This window comes from Equus asinus, chromosome 2 (genome assembly GCF_041296235.1).
Source record: "Equus asinus isolate D_3611 breed Donkey chromosome 2, EquAss-T2T_v2, whole genome shotgun sequence".
NCBI classification, from domain to species: Eukaryota; Metazoa; Chordata; class Mammalia; order Perissodactyla; family Equidae; genus Equus; species Equus asinus.
Genome location: NC_091791.1, coordinates 62,139,403 through 62,155,524, shown reverse-complemented (window position 1 = coordinate 62,155,524; position 16,122 = coordinate 62,139,403). Strand labels below are relative to the sequence as shown.

At 53.0% G+C, this 16,122-nt stretch overlaps 1 protein-coding gene across 9 annotated transcripts; it reads right to left on the bottom strand.

Moving 5' to 3' along the window:
* Positions 1 to 52: 52 nt before the first annotated feature.
* Positions 53 to 14,496, bottom strand: ZSWIM8 (zinc finger SWIM-type containing 8). 9 transcript variants are annotated; one of them, XM_014860586.3, is made up of 26 exons: positions 14,005 to 14,496; positions 11,432 to 11,585; positions 11,100 to 11,194; positions 10,751 to 10,923; positions 10,469 to 10,576; positions 10,277 to 10,358; positions 10,022 to 10,142; positions 9,421 to 9,622; positions 9,101 to 9,276; positions 7,744 to 8,737; positions 6,846 to 6,977; positions 6,527 to 6,706; positions 6,255 to 6,438; positions 5,946 to 6,044; positions 5,232 to 5,356; positions 4,547 to 4,787; positions 4,290 to 4,448; positions 3,972 to 4,200; positions 3,501 to 3,790; positions 3,118 to 3,341; positions 2,073 to 2,561; positions 1,656 to 1,839; positions 1,376 to 1,552; positions 1,096 to 1,215; positions 662 to 772; positions 53 to 530 (listed from the first exon to the last, which is right to left on the bottom strand). In XM_014860586.3, exons 1-26 carry the CDS (start codon positions 14,210 to 14,212, stop codon positions 70 to 72), a joined length of 5,718 nt encoding a protein of 1,905 aa, XP_014716072.3. In that variant the 5' UTR covers positions 14,213 to 14,496; the 3' UTR covers positions 53 to 69. The 9 variants fall into 9 exon arrangements, with proteins under 9 accessions (XP_014716072.3, XP_014716077.1, XP_014716074.1 ...); XM_014860591.3 differs by having other exon boundaries at positions 615 to 840; positions 14,005 to 14,348; XM_014860588.3 differs by having other exon boundaries at positions 662 to 840; positions 14,005 to 14,348.
* Positions 14,497 to 16,122: the final 1,626 nt, after the last annotated feature.

The following is a 16,122-nucleotide window of genomic DNA, read 5'->3' as shown; positions in this document are numbered from 1 at the left end:
TTTCAAGGTTCATCTGCACATGGAGGGAAAGAAGGGAAAGGCCCAGGCAGACTAGAGTAAAAAAGGAGTTTATATATTTATAAATGCCAAATAAATACCAGAGGCCACCCAACGCCCCCTCCCAGACAGGGCTGTCTCCCCCAACCCTAGGCTTCTAGGGTCTGAGACATCTTGGCCCCAAGCTACAGCCCAAGAGCAGCTGCCAGCCTGGGTTACCAGGGAACTGAGTGAGGATGATCTGTCCAGCCAAGATTCACTCCCCCTTTGTGAGGGACCCCCATAGCCACAGGCCTGTGTCCCTGTATAAGGCCCTAGCGGGGCTAGACTCAGGGGGAGAAGGTGGTCATCTCGAGTGAGACCCGCTGCCACAGCTCCTTGGTCTGTTTGCTGCGCTTGAGGTTCTGCAGGATGTCGTTGAACTGCATCATGCCCATGGGTGTCAGGCAGAAGGCGCTGCGGGCACTGCGGATCGCATTCACAAAGTCGTCGTAGTCGGCAGGGGTCAGGTGAATCAAGCGGTGGTGGATGTACTGGAGGAGGATGTACAGAGGATGAGCCACTAAGCACAGAACTAGGCCCCTCCTCCCTTGCATGCTGGGTGAGCTGTTCCATGCCTGCCAAGGAGGTGCTCCACCCTGCTCCATACTTCCTGGGTTGTCACCTGCATGTATGCCTGTTGGCAGCGCTGCACCAGTTGGTGGAAGGCCGGGGCACGCAGGTGGTTGTGGGCATGAGCAGGGCTCAGCCGCTGCAGCGTCTCCATGACGATCTCCTGCAGCACAAACGGGCTCAGCACCCCCTTGGCTGCCCCCACACAGAACTGGTGCACGTAGTTCACTCCTGGGGGGCAGGGGGAGGGGCATGAGACGGGGGTGGCCACCTCTGCCCTAGGGACCCAACTTTTATCTCTCAGCTCTGGCCTGGCAGAGAGCCTCCCTCCACCCCAGGAGCTGAGGTAACCCCCCACCCCCCGCGCACGCACACATACCCGACCAAGGCCTCAACTCTGAGCAAGAGCTAGGAAGGAGGTCTGGGATAGGAAGGTGGGGGAAGTGGGTGGGGGCGGACAATGGTCCTGGGGAGGGGAGGTGTTACCCAGCTTTGCTGCCAGCCCCAGCAACCATTTGACATCATCAGTGTAGGGGGGGGAGCGGGAGAAGTTGTTGGGGTGATCATTGTGTGCCCGGCGACCCAGCATCTCCAGTGCCAGCATCCCTGGGAGAAAAAGATAGGCACATGGTGGGGCTGCATCCTCGACACTCTACCCCAACCTGGCACCTGACCCCATAATAAACTAAGAGGTATGGGGGGAGAGGTTACTGAAGAGCCTCTGGCACAACTGTAGGTGGGGGCACAGAAAGGGACTTCCTCTCACCAACACGGTAGGCAGCATGCAGGTGGTGTAGGCTGTGTGGGTTGACAGGCTGACTGTGCGTCTCTTCCTCGGGTGGTGGAAAACCCCCGCTCACCAGCGGGCTGGGCTGTGTGGTCAGGGCAGGCAGCGAGGCACCCTGGATGGCTGGAAATGTGGACGCTGGATGGACACTGCTCACTGAGAATGGGATGAAAGCCATTTAAGGACCTCGGAGACCAAAGAGGGGCAGAGAGAATTTCGTCCCTACCTCCCCTGCCCAGTGTACCTCCCCTCCATTCACCTGTTCCCTGTCCCCACAACTCACAGGCCACACTGGTGGGCAGTGGGAGCCCTGGCTCTGTGTGGTAGGGATGTACTGTGATGGGTGCCATGGAAGGGACGGGGAAAGACACAGCAGTGGCAGCAAGTGAGGGAGGAGTCACTGAGTAAGGGTACTGAGCCCCCAGGAATGCAGGATGCACACCCTAGAGGCAAGGAGAAGACGACAAGATAAATTACATTAGGATGTAGCTCTTCCCTCTTCGTCTCACAACTGGGTATCCCTACTTTCTTAGTTAGGCTGCATCCCCCAGACTCCCACCACCTCACCAGGACTCTTGGAACAGCCCTATTATCCTCCCAGAGTATCCTACTCCAACCCCATGAACTCCCAATGTTCTCCCACGTGCCCAACCCCCCAGTAGAACATTGGTCTCACCTGTGGGTATGCAGAGCTGGGCACAGGGAAGACGGCAGGCCGGGGCATATGAGGCATGGGGTGGGCAGGGTGAGCTGGGTGGGTGAGGTATTGAGGGCTGCAGGGCAGGTGGGGCTGTAGAGCCGTGTAGGGGTGCAGGCCAGGGGAATGACCATGCCCCAGTCCTGGACCCGGATATAAACTGGACCCCACCGAGATGACTGGCACCACTGTGGCTGCTGCTGTCACTGCTGCTGCAGCCACTGTAACCGGCTCAGTCCCTGGGCCCCCCCTGCCCTCAGGCAGCCCCCGCCCAGCCTCCCCACCTGCCCTGATCCCACTGGCACTACAGCTTGTAGCCCCTTCACGGGCTGTGGATGAGCCACCTGCTGTTTGCTCATATAGCCAGAACCACTGGTGAGCAACCTCAAACAACACTTCGGGGTATACACCCCCACCCTTAGCCGCCTCTTCCACTGCCATGCAGGCCTTCTCCAACATCAGGTTATCCTGGAAGGGAGGGGCATAGAGGGTTAGCCGGGAAGGGCTTTACTCAGGGATGGTTTTAGATGACATTCCAATGCCTCCCTTAGAATTGGCTGGTTCTCTGGGAGGCATCAGAGGTCAGGGCCAATGCTCAAAGTCAGTGTCAGAGCAGTGAATGCTTCACACAGATACTGAACAAATAACTACTTGCTGACCAGTAGAAGTCAAGACCCAGGTTATAGTCCCAGTTACAAACTAAGTTAGCCACTCCCCCCAATCCAACCAAGTCCCATTATCTCCCCTAAGTATTCCATCCTGGTGATCATCTTGGTCCCTGAACTACAGACCTCCATTTCCTTATCTGTAAAATAAGAATAATCCTAAACTCAGAGTTGTAAAGCAAAGGAAGTAACAGATGTGAAAGCATATTAATACGTCAAGTGTCACTGTAAGAGGAAAAACTGAATAGTTTGTGAACTCCAGGATATGGGAATCAAGAGCTGGGTCATCAGCTTTTCCCATGCCCATCCTCCCTGCCCAGATGCCCCAAAGCAGGTCCCCGGACTGCCTGTAGAAATACCTGCTCCTTGCACTGCACCAGGGCCCGCTGGATCTCATTGGGGTTCAACGCATGGGCATGAGGGAGGCAGCTTAGGGCTAGCTCTGCTGCTGCCCTCACCATATTGGAATCTCGTGCCCGTGATGCCCTGTCAGCCAGGGATGCAACCTCAGGGGGCGTCAGGTGCCCATCCCAGCACTCTACCAGTATAGTCAGGGCTGCACTGCCAATCTCCATTGCCTGGCCTTCAGGGGAAGGAGAGAAATGCAGAGTGGGGTTAGCATAGCACCTCTGGGGAGTGGGAATGGTATCCCTCCTATCAGATTAATAATCCACAAGGATAATGCTCTTTTCTCTTATCAATTAACCCCCCTCCCATACCTAAGTCAAGACATTGGATTTACCTGTAATCCAGGAAACGTGGGAAGAATAGGTACGTGAGAGCCAGTTAGGAGAAACAAAGTTGTGCAGGCCAAGGGCATAAAGCCCAATCTCGAAGGCGCAAAGGTGCAGGTTGCGGTGAGGACCCTGGTGGCCCCCTGAGGAAGATGGATGTGTGAAAATGGAAGTGCTGCTGTTGCCTCCTGCCTTGATCAGCACTGTCTTCGCCAGCTCGAAGTAGAAGTGTGCAGCTGCCTCTGACGGCTGATTGGGTACATGGGGGGCATGACTCTCGGGACGGCGGCCCTTGTACCTGAAGGGGCAATGGGGTAGGGACGGGGATTGGGGTTTCTCTGAAATGGGTGTCCAGGTAGGTTGGGTAAGACTAGGGTATAAAAGTGAGGATGTTGCGGGGGACAATAGTTGGATTACACTAGGGATGTGGCTCTGAGGGTGAGCCAGACCAGAGGAGATGGGTATTTCTTCCCACTGACCTGCCAACTTCAACTGTCTTCGCCCGAGCCCCTCCACTGGCACTGGCCCGGCGACTTCCACTGGAGGATGAGGAGCCAAGGGAGTCCGAGGAAGAGCTGCTAATGCTGTCACTGTCCTGTCCTCGACCCCAGGAGGTAGGGGCCCAGCCCCCTCGAAGTGGCCTCCGGCTTAAGGTGGGAGAGCTATCTGATGTTGTTTCAGGGGCACTGCTGTCAATGCTGGCCATGCCTAACCCCACAAGACAAGTCAGTCTCAGAAGGCAGACTGCGACCGTCAGGAATATCCTTCCCTCCATGTCATCCCACAGGCTGGCATACCTGTGTGCTTCTTCTTAGGCCGCCCTGGGGAGCCCCAGCCCCGTCCATTGTAGCCTCCACGACTGCCAAGAGCCAAGCGGCTAGGAACCTTCCCTTCTGGCCTTGGGGTCAAAGCTGCCTCAGATGGGAGACCCTCACAGGGGGAATGTGGGGAACTCTCTAGGTGGGGAAAATAGGACACTGGGATGAGCCCAGGAAAGGGGATCCCAACATGACTCCATACCATTCATCCCCCCTGCCCAGTGCCCCCACCTCACCAGGCACATTCTTCTCTGTGAAGCCCTCAGCGGGGCCTGGCCCAGCCCCTGCCACACTGCCTGGCTGAGCAGGCCCTGCAGAGCCTGAGGTCAGTGGCTGCAGGGCCCCTGGGGCAGATGGGGCCCCATGCTTTGAAGGAGACCTCTGGCTGGCTGTGGCTGGGCGGCTAGATGAGTAGAACGAACTCAGTGTCTGTGGCTTATGCGTCTGGCTCTCTCGGTCCAAGAGTTTGTCTAAGATCTGGAGGACAGAGAAGCGGTGACAGGATGCCCTTTATCTCCTGACTTCTATTACCTTTCTTTCTCCTTGAAACAGCTTAAAACTATCTCCTCAGGAAGCCTTCCCCAGTTATAACTATAGGAGAACCTCCTGAAAGAGAGGCTGGGTTACATATCCTGGTGTCTTCTATAACACTTATCACAGGGCTGAGTATATTGATATTCAATAAATATTGAAATAAATGAATGAATGAACAAATTACTTTATGCCCTTTGCTTCTCCTTCACCCCTTGCCCAAGCACTCCTATAAGAGTCATTGGTCTCTCTTGTGCTTTATGAGGTGTACCCAAGATTCTCCACTTATTTCTTTATGGGCAGAAGAGACCTTTTCTCATTGTACTCCCAAGAAAGGTGGTAAAATCTGCTCTCTTTGCCCGTCAAAATCCCTGTATCTCAATCTCTTACCTTTTTGAGTTTGGCCTGGTCATCCTTGTAAGTGATCATTAGTGCCAATGCCAGGTCACCCTTCTCCCGACGTGTGCCTTCACATAAGAGGGGGTGCTCTGCCTCACTCACTGTTGTCTTCATGCCTGTGAGAAGGAGGAGCCCATGGGGACTCAGAATGGCCATAACTCCCAAGACAGCAAAGATAAACAGGCCAGGGCTCCCCAGCCACCAGCATGTGAGGCAAGGAGTTCTCCTGGTCCAACTCACATCCCCTAGGGAAGGTCCCCATTGCCTATTATATCCAGCCTGAGCTCCGGTCTGCTTTTTAAGACCTTCATAACCTAGCCCACTCTACCTTCCCAGCATACCCATCACTTCAGAGAAGATGGACTCTCATTAAGATGTGATTGCCCCTGTGTAAACTTTACTCATAGTGTTTTTGTCCCCCTACCTAGAACTTAACTGATCTTTTAACCCACATTCCATATTCTACCTCCTTCCTGGGGCCTTTCCCTAGATTTCTGTTTTGCTGTCCTTCTAACACCCAACACCCATAGCACACATTTCTGCCCTAAATTCTTGACTGCTTCATAGGCATTACTTGGTTCATACATGTCATCCTGGCTTTCCCATTACCATAGAGCCCCTTCGGAACAAAGCCCATGCCTCATGTCCTTCAAGGCCCGAGCCAGGCTTAGCTCACAGACATGCTCAAGACACTGACAGACTCACCCAAGGCAGCAACTGCTGCTTCAAATCCCAGCTCCTCATCCCCAGGCATCTCATTGTTCCAGTTGCGACTTGGGGGCCGGGAACCCGTGGGGGAAACCACTGGATAAAAGTTGAGGTAAGTCAGGCAGATACAAGTAGCATGAAAAGAATGAAAGGGAGGGAACACAAGACCCTCATCATTCCAGACCCTCCCATGAAGCTGCCTCATGAGTCCTAAAGGCGATTCAGAGCCTTGGGGCTCTTGGTTTTTTCTTCAAGAAAGCTACCCCTACCCTAGTTCCTGATTTGCTGTAGAATCAGGCACCATACCTGGAGCACAGAGAACATCAAAGATGAAACTGGCCAACATGAGAGGCAAAACAGGCCGATAGTCACAGAGTGTCCCCTCCCGAAGTTCCTCTGCCCGGCACCGCATGGTACTCATCTCACTTGGACCCAAAGGAATCTTCTTGAGCAAAGCGGCCACCTCAGACTCCTGGTATGCCAGCTTCACCTAAGGGCACAGGAAGGACCACAGACCTCTAACAGCTCACTGGAGATCAATGGAGACTTCAGTACAAGGCTCAGACAGAATCTCTGACCTCCAAGGCCTTGGTAGAAGCTGGGGGCCTCTGGAGCTCCAAGGCAAACATGCCAACTCGGAAGGCCAGGTTGTGATGCTCTGGGCGCTCACTTAGCACTGTCAACAGGAAGGCTGCCTTGGTCAGGGTGTTGGTAGCCACCCAGGTCTGACGGCTTGTAGATACCTTGTTCTTCTTGCCCTAAAGAGGGAAGCACAAGGAGGCAGGCAGATGAGTCTGACTCACCTTGGTTGAGGGAGAAGGAAGCTCTCACTTGGGGTGGGGCATGGGAGAGGGTTAGGGATAAGTGGGGAGGGAAAAGGTGGGCGGTCTCTCTCACCTTGGCAGGGGGCGGCTCTACCTTGAGGTCAGGTGGGTTGGCTAGCAAATCCTGGGCAAGCTCCACAGTGAGACGGGAGGCCTCACTGCTGTAGCCATGTGCATGCAAGGCCTCAGCACAGGCAAATAATACCTGGAGAGAGGACATGGGCACCAGACATATTGAAGCCCCAACTTCCGGGGGCAGGACACCATACTCACTCATACAGCAAACATCCCCAGAGCACCTGCTATATATGTGGGCTCTATGCTGGTCCTGGGTGTACCACAGGAACTCACAGTCTGGTTAGAGAAACAAACACACAAACATACAAACCAGTGTGAAGCCAGCCGCTACTGGGAAAGGTCAAGAGGGGAGGTGAGTGGGATACCTTATTGGGACTTGGGGCAGAGAGGCAGTCTCAGGGAAGACTTCCTAGAGGAAGTGATCACTAAGATCTCTGAGACCTAAAGAAGGAATAGGAGCTAACCAGGTAAGGGAAGGGAAGAACATTCCAGGCAAAAAGGCCAATTTGTGCAAAAGTATGGATGCAAGAGAGAACATGGCAAGCCACAGGAATGGTGCAACTGACTGCAGTATAAGGGACAGAGTAGCTAGATGAGGCTGGAAAAGCAAAGATCAGACCAAACGGAGCCTCATAGGTCATGCCAAGGATCTTCATTTTTATCCTAAGGGCAATGGGAAACCACTGAAGAGTTTTAAGCAGCAGAGTGACACAATCAGATATTGCAGGAAAATCAATATGGAAGCAGTGAAGAGAATGGACTGCAAGCAGGGAAGCCAGTTAGGAGCCTGCTATAGGACTCGAATAGTCATGCTATGGTCCTGACACTCCCAACTAGAGCCAGATGGCCCCTCTCCCAGCTGTGGCTAAGGAGCACCCTCATAGTCCCCTCACCTCCATGCGGCTCTCCTGCTCCAGTGGCTTCAGCCCAGCAAACAGGTCGTGCTCCTCCCCAGCCCCGCCCTCGGCCTTCTCTTCCTCGCCCCCAGCCCCATCCTGGGCATTCAGATAATATGCCTGGTAGTCATCATCCTCCTCTCCAACAGCAGGGGCTGTCTCTTTGGTTTTGGGGAGCCCATTGCCACTCTCATCTGTGGAAGGGAGGTCATCCCGGGTACAGACCTCCCCAGGCAATAGGCCAGGGGGGCCAGCAGAGGCTGTGGGAGGCTCAGGCCCTTCTGAGAAGTACACGCCACCATCTTCTTCATAAGTATCTGGGGGTTCAGGAAGGAAGGTGGAAGGGCCTCGGGAGCCACCAGGGGGAGGGCAGGGTGGCGGGCTCTCAGGGAATCCGCCAAAGGTGCTGGCCTCTGCACCCAGGGCGAGGCTGCTATCATCCAGGCTCAACTCGGCCAGATCCGGCTCCAGGGAACTGTCTTCACTGCTCAGCCGTCGCTTGCTCCCACCGCCTGTGGAGCCCTTGCCCCCACTGCCAGCCCCACCCAGTGCCTTGGCTTTGCCCCCACCTGGACCCGTCTTATGCAGAGCCTTATCTCCCCCCTCAGCTGAGAGGCGGCGGGGACCCCGCTGCGATGAGGGGACCCCCTCACCCAATCCCTTGCGCTTTGCCCCAGGCTCCTTGGGCCGCACTGCTGGCTCAGCAGGAAGAGGGCGAGGCCGCTCCCGAGATTCCTCCAGGCCCCCAGATCGGGAGGCACTTGACCGAGGAGGCAGGGCTCGGGCCCAGCACAATGCCAGCTTCCGGTCAGTGCCGCTGTAGGTGACGCCGGGAAGTGGGTAAGCCTCTTCCCAGTTGAAGTAGCAGGCCTCCACTGCAGGCCGGAAGCCAGGGAAGAGCCGCTCCAGGGTCTTCTTGTGCTGTCCCCGCTTCACATTCTCAATCACCTTTAGTTGCCACTGGCGTAGTTGCACGCACAGTTCCCGGCGGCTGTGGGAACAAAGGGGAGGAGGCTGCGGAGGGCTATACTCTGCACCAAGAAGGGATGGGAGGGGATGGAGTAGGCATATATCCTGGAAGGGGGGCACAGGGAAGGACCTAGGGAAGCACTTTTTAAGCCCCACAGACATCACTCCAACACTTGTGAGTTTTAGAAAGCGGGTGCTATTTAAGGGAGAGAAGGAAGAAAGAAAGAAAAGCACTCATAAATCACTGGTAACCCTAATGCTCAGCACCTCCCATTGCCCTAGGACTAGAAGAATGTACGTCTTTATGTATACAAGGAGAAGAGGGCTCAGTCTGTCCTAGGCTGGCCCAGTCTCCAAGCTGTGGTGAGCTTAGGGGGAGACTCACCGCTGGGGGCTGAGTGCAGGGTCCAGCACAGCCAGCCTCCACAGTGTGACCATCTCGTCACACATGCTGGCACATGCATGGGCTGCCACCTCTGACTGCCCATTGCTACGGCCTGTGTGCCCACTGGCGCTGCTGTGTGAGGCTGAGGTGCGCACGCTGTACCACCAACCTGTTATCTGGAAACAAAGAGGGCTCTGAGATGAACCTAATAGCTTGGAGATAGAGTAGCCCTCCCCAGTGTCCCTGTCACCAAGAGGGGAATAAGGTTAAGTGAGGGAGAGAATGAACCACCATGGGGCTACCCAACTCTGGGGGATTACCTGTTCATAGGTGAGGCACTGGTCAGTGAGGATCTCCAACAAGGGAGCAGCATTGCTGTCCCTCCGTTTGAACATCTCCCGCACGATGCTAAGCAGGTTCCAGACGCCCTCTGGCTCACGGCCCCTCAGAGGGCGCAGCAGACATGCCCACTCAGCAGCAGCCGGAGGCTCCGTGGAAGACAAATACATGGAGTTCACATCACTGTGAAAGTAGCAAAGTGGAAAATGATGGCCCTAAGATGGGGCTGAATAAAGCAAGTGAAAGTGCAACAGGGCTTTGACACATAAGGCGCTCTGACCCAAAATAGAGAGTACAGGGAAAAAAGAACGTCCATGCCAAAAATTCTTAATCTCCCTCTGCCTCAATTTCCCAATCTCAAATGAAGAAAAATAGCTCCTGTTCTACCTAGCAGACCACTCTGTGACTACATAAAATTATAATTGTGCACTGATTTCATTAGTGACATCTTCTGTGTGCCAGGCACCGTACCAGTGCAGTGAATAAAAGGTGGAAGATGCAGGTATTAACAAAGTATCTATCAACAGCCTGAGAGATGCTCCCCTTCCACCACAGAAACAGGCATGAAAAGATCCAACTTACCTAAAGACCACAGGAGAGGGGCCACAGAACTTGTGCAGTGTCTTCTTGATGTTGTCAGTGAGTGTCGATTCATCCAAATACCAAGTACTCTGGTCGGAGGCTGACGGCCCTGCTGTGGGGTCTGGGAACGATAGGCAGTCAGTCACCTAGAGATAGGGGCCTGGATTTGCCTGACAACAGCAAGCCTTTAGTAAGTGGCACTCTGCACTACCAGCTTGCTTTCTTCCTACTGCCCTTCTTTCTCACCACACTCACCTGGGGCTCCACACACTGTATTAATGGCTGTTGACTGGGAGGAGAGGAGTTCATCCAGGAGACGCTGGGCTGTAGGGAGGATCTGAGGAGGAAAGGGACAAAGGCATAGGTGACCCAGAGGCCTGGGCCTAACAGGAAGGCTGATATGCTGCCCTGGAGCTAGTTGGAGGAGGGTGTGCCAACCTAACTCACCTGCTGAGGGAGCTCACTGATGAGGTACTGAGCAAACTTCTGCAACTGGTCCCTCTGCAGCCGAGACAGGGATTCTGAGACTGGGGCCCGCAGGCAGACTGCAGAAGCCTGAAGGGGTCAGAGAGAAATGGAACAACCTGAGAAAAGGCTCACTGATGCTGGAGCTGGGGACAGAGAGGCAGATTAGGGGAGGCGAGGGGGCTCACATTGTGGCCAGGCATGCAGCAGAGAAGGGGGGGATGGAGCGTAGGATAGGGCCGGGATAAATTGGGAGGGCCTCACGTTGTGGATGCGGAAGAGACAGAGTGCCACGACGTGGGTGCACCATTTGGCCCCAGCCCCACAGGTGCAGCTGCAGGAAGTGACCCGGCAGCGGTCAAACATCACAGCCACATTGTAGGCCCCTTTAGGGGGGACCATCTGAGGTGGCACCACTGTAGCACTCAGGTGGAACCCTGGGGAGAAACATGGGTATGGTCAGGGAGAGCTGCCAAGACATAGGTCTCTGCCCTTGACCCTGGCCCTGCAGTTATTCAGACAACCTGCTCCAGCTTCTTGCAGTAGGTCCTTAATTCATAACCCAGGAGATAAGAAGAGCAGGAGGTACCACAGGGCATGGTGAGACTCTTACCTATCTGCAGTGGGTCCTTCACAGCCCTCATACGGAACAGCTGATCCCCTCGCTGGAACTCATCTGCACTGCCGTTGGCCAGGCAGGAATACAGCCTGGGAGTGAAGAAGACAATACAGCCACAACTCAGCAAATAACCTACAGACCCTGTCAGAGACCACAATGCCCTGGGCACTCTCTCTCCAGTGTCACTCCATCCAGGCTCTCCCTCCTCCCCTTGTCTTCTGCTTACCACAGCCCCAAATACAGTATCTCCTTTGTTCTACAGGAAGCCCAGCATATGGTGTGGAACATCAGGACCCCACTCCCAGCCATCAGTCCTTTAGCCTCACCGAATATCCTCTTCATTTTCAGGGAAGCTCCAAAAAGCAATTCGGAGCTGTAGCTGCTCAGGCACTGGTGGGTAAACTTTCTCCACCACTTCAAATGGGATATGAAATGCCACCTGTTTTGCTGACAGCTCCACCAATGGGATCACCAGTCCATCTTTGGAAACAAAGGTTGAGGTGAAGAGAAAGAGAAGGGGAAATGAAAAGGGCCATGATTACTTAGCACCAAGGCCTATGCCACATCTAGGGTCCCACCTTCACTAAGAAAGAGAGGGGAGGGGCCAGGGCCAGCCTGGTGGCACAGGGGTTAAGAGCGCACATTCCACTTTGGCGGCCCAGGGTTCGCCAGTTCGGATCCTGGGTGTGGACATGGGACCGCTTAGCAGGCAATGCTGTGGTAGGCCTCCCACATATAAAGTAGAGGGAGATGGGCATGGATGTTAGCTCAGGGCCAGTCTTCCTCAGCAAAAAGAGGAGGATTGGCGGCAGATGTTAGCTCAGAGCTAATCTTCCTCAAAAAAAAAAAAAAAGAAAGAAAGAGAGAGAGGGGAGATTTGGATGAAATACCAAGGGGACCCTCCTGTCTGGATATACTAATCCTTAAGACTCCATCTGGGGGAGAGGAGCTAAACAATCCCTAGCCCACAGTCTGCTACCTAAGGTCTGAAACAGAGGATATCAGAAATATTCCAGAAACTCCTGACCAAACAGGTGTGTTCCAGGATCCTAGCAAGTAACCCCTCCCACATGGATTGGCATCTAATTTCCCATATACCTAGCACATTAGATTCATATTACATTGTTAATATCTCTCCTCTGGCATTCTCTTCTCTAACTGCTTTTTTTACTGTCGCTTTTTCTCTAGATGACTCCAGGCCTCCATCTAAAGTGGGAAGATAGGCCAGAGCCCAGAAGAGTTGAGAGAGGGACCTCCAGAAGCAAAAGAGTCTGCATTTCTTTTGGCACACCTGAACCCTGGCTTCCCACAATGGAAGCCTGGGGTGGGGTGGCGGTGGGGGGGCAGGGAATAGGTTATCCCAAGGGAACATAGCTGCTGCTCCTGGATCACCTGGAGAAGGATGAAGTTACCACTCAAAATTTCCCACACTGTTTTAATAAAAAAGCAGTGAAACACAACAGACTGCATATCTTACCAAACTGCTAGTCAGATTAGAAGACAGATCAGAAAATCATGGAGCTGAAAGGAACCTTTTTTAAAAAATTTTAATCTCCTTATCTTACAAGTGAGCAACTGAAGGTAGCCCAGGAAGGAATGGGGAAATGACATGCTTTCCTAGATTTTAACCTATTCAGGTAGATAGCAATATATTGAAACTCTTCACTACCATCCTCACCATCTTCAGTTACTTCTCTCAAAATGAAGGAGCTCTAAGCCCCAAGGCTACCCACACATGCCAAAATGAAAGAAGGGAAAGGCCAGAGATGACCCAGAGTGAAAATGCCTATGATCTGCATGTGAGTGTGTGTGCATGTGAGTGTGTGTGCATGTGTGAACACAGAGCATATACTATCTCTCCAGCTGAAGTCGAATACAACTCCTAAAAAGTGACACGTGTAAATTTCTCCCTGAACCAAAGGGATGCTAGGAATCTCTGGAGGGCAGTTTGGAAAACAGGACTCTTGGAATAGCCAGAGTAGACTCACAAATTAAACCCTTTAACTGCTGAAAAAAGTTTCTCTTGAGGCCCAGGACAAAAACTCCGCCATGAGAATGGCAGGGAAAGGATGTGGTGAGTCCCGAGCCTGAGGGGCTTCTCTTACCATTCTCCTTTCTATCTCCTTTAATAAAAGCAAAATCCTTCACAGCACTAATCAGTTAATTCCCTGAAAGACTCACAAATGAAAGAAACTCACGGTGAAAAGCAGGAAGAGTGTTTCATAAGGAGACTCCAGAGACAATTACCCACACTCTTTCCCAGGCCCCAGATGATGTAAAGCTGAGGCTCTAATCCAGCGGTCCCAGCCTTGGCTTCTGACAGATGTTCCATATGGCCAGGAACCAAGTCTCTGATCTAAACCTATGTGACATCTCCTCTCACAGGCCAGTTCACCACCACTTTCCTCTAAGTGGAGTCCCTTCGTAGTGCAACTGGGATCAGAGATCATCACCCTGAATCAAGGAGCTCCCAATGCACTTTGCAATGGGGTGACACACCTAAAGTGGTCACTTTTTCATAGTCTACTCTCTACTCACATCCTCTTATGTCTACTTTCTGGCTTGCCTCAGGCTAAACTCGGTAAGTATTCCCAAGTGTGAGAGGAGATTCTTCTCCCTTACCCCATTTCTAAGGCCAATGAACGACAAGAGATCTACTTTCTGTCGCTAATCTTATCCAACCCAGGATTTCCCAGCCATCACCCCAACACACACACACACACACACACACACACGCTGGTGTGGAAAAGCCAACCCCAGGAAGACCGGAAAAGCGAGTCCTGAAGTCTGTTCTAAGCTTGGGACAGCTCGTGGTCCGGGACAGCTCCTGAGCAGGGACAGCTCTCGAGCAAGACTGGAGCAGGGCCTGCCCGCTCCCTTCCCCCGCGCTCACCCTCACCTCGCATTCTGGTACCGCCACCGCCACCTCCACCGCCGCCGCCAGTGGGGGAATTGGGCCCCGCTGACTGTTTGCGCCATCCCCGCCAGTTCTGGCAGAGGCTCTCGGCCTCGGAGATGAAGGAACAGAGCGAATCCTCCTCAAAGCGGTCCGAATCCTCGAATGAGAAGCGCTCTCCATCCTCCCACTCCGCGAACATCAGCTCCATGGGGCCCGCACCCCCCTGGGCCGGGTCCCCCCCCGCGGATCCGGGGCCTGGGCCGCCGGCCGGGGGCTGAGGGGAGGCCCGGGGCCTGAGGGGCGAGCCGGGGCTGGGAGTGGCCGGGGCGCTCAGGGCGGCCGTCCCGGGCGAGGATTTCAGGCCTGAGAGAGATAAGGTACAGTGCCTCGCCCACCTGCGAGGTGCAAACAGGGATCGTGGCCAGTCTCGGAGACTCAGGGCCCGGACGAAGCGCTCGGCAGCCGGGGCCTCTCCTGGGCTGCGGCGCCGCCTCCCCCATCAGCTGATCTGAACTTCCGGCCGCGCCGGCCACCACCACTTCCGCCCTCGCGTGCTCGGCAACCGGACCGGGTACGGGCGGATGTAGGGGATCTGTTTATTTAATTGCTGCATTTCCTGCTTTTTTTCCTCGAGCGCACCCTCAGATATCATTAGAGGAAGCCAACCCTCAAAGGTATACGAAATAACTACAGATCCCAGCGATAACTCGGAGTCCATAATGTCCCTAAGGAATAAACAGCCGCCACGCATGACGGGAATCGTAGGCTGTCAACAGACAACACAGAAATCACTGGGTGGAGTTACTGTCCCAACTCCGGATAGGCCCCGAGCCGCAACACATTGTGGGAATTGTAGTCCAGAAGCCTGCATTCCATAAGACTATTTTATAGGGTCTAATTGGGGAAGCACTAGGAAAAGAAGGCACTTTATTTCAGGAAGTGATTGTACTGTTTGACAGTGGGGCCTTTGAGTCTAGGGGTTCTTAGCCTTTTTTTTGTGCCACAGACCCTTTCCTAGCCTGGTGAAGTCCCTAGACCCCCGCTCCCTTCTCAGATTGTAAATGCACAAAATATTAGAATTACAAAAGTAACGAATTATGTTGAAATACAATTATCAAAATATTAATGAAAAATTTTGTAGGAGCTGGCCCAGTGGTGCAGCACTTAAGTTCACACATTCCGTTTCAGCGCCCCGGGTTCACTGGTTCGGATCCCAGGTGCAGTCCTATGCACTGCTTCTCAAGCCATGCTGTGGCAGGCATGCAACAAATAAAGTGGAGGAACTTGGTCATGGATGTTAGCTCAGGGCCAGTCTTCCTCAGCAAAAAGAGGAGCATTGATGGCAGATGTTAGCTCAGGGCTAATCTTCCTCAAAAAAAAAAAGTTAAAAAAAATTTGTAACATGGTAGTAAGTTTTTATCTACACATTAAATAAGATCTAGCACTAAGTGTAATTACCATAATTTTGAAGCTAGTGATGAATATAAATAATATTGAGATATCTGTAACAAACTGTAACACGATATGAAAATACTGATTTCATATAGGTATTGCTAATGGTACTGTGGTTTGTTTCCCACAGTCCTAACTGAAATGCTAAACTCTGGTTGTGGTTAAAGATAAAAGTTTTTCCCATCCATGTTCACAGACCTCTTACTGGGAGTGTCTTGACCAGAGGTTAGGAAGTCCTAAGTCTAGTTCAAAGTGCCTAAGTACTAAGCTTCTTCCTATAGCTAAAAGCCTCAGCTTGCAGAACCAAGCAATTGCCCAATTGCTGTACCTATGGTGTATGAGGACTACTAAAAGAGGCAGCTGTGGCGGGTCAGGGAATCAAGACTCATCTTTATCTTAATAATTATCCCACTGGAGCTTTAAACCCCACTGATCCCTTCGTCCATTTAATACTGTGAAGTACATAGAAAAAAAGTTAACTCAGTTATGCCTGAAAGGGGAAAGTATACATAAATGCTATACAATTGTTTCTAATATCAGGGGGTCAGAAAAGCACATATCTTCCTTGACTTACAATGGGGTTACATTCTGATAAACCCATCATTAAGTTGAAAACATCGTTAAGTCTAAAATGCATTTAGGGGTCCGGCCCCGTGGCCGAGTGGT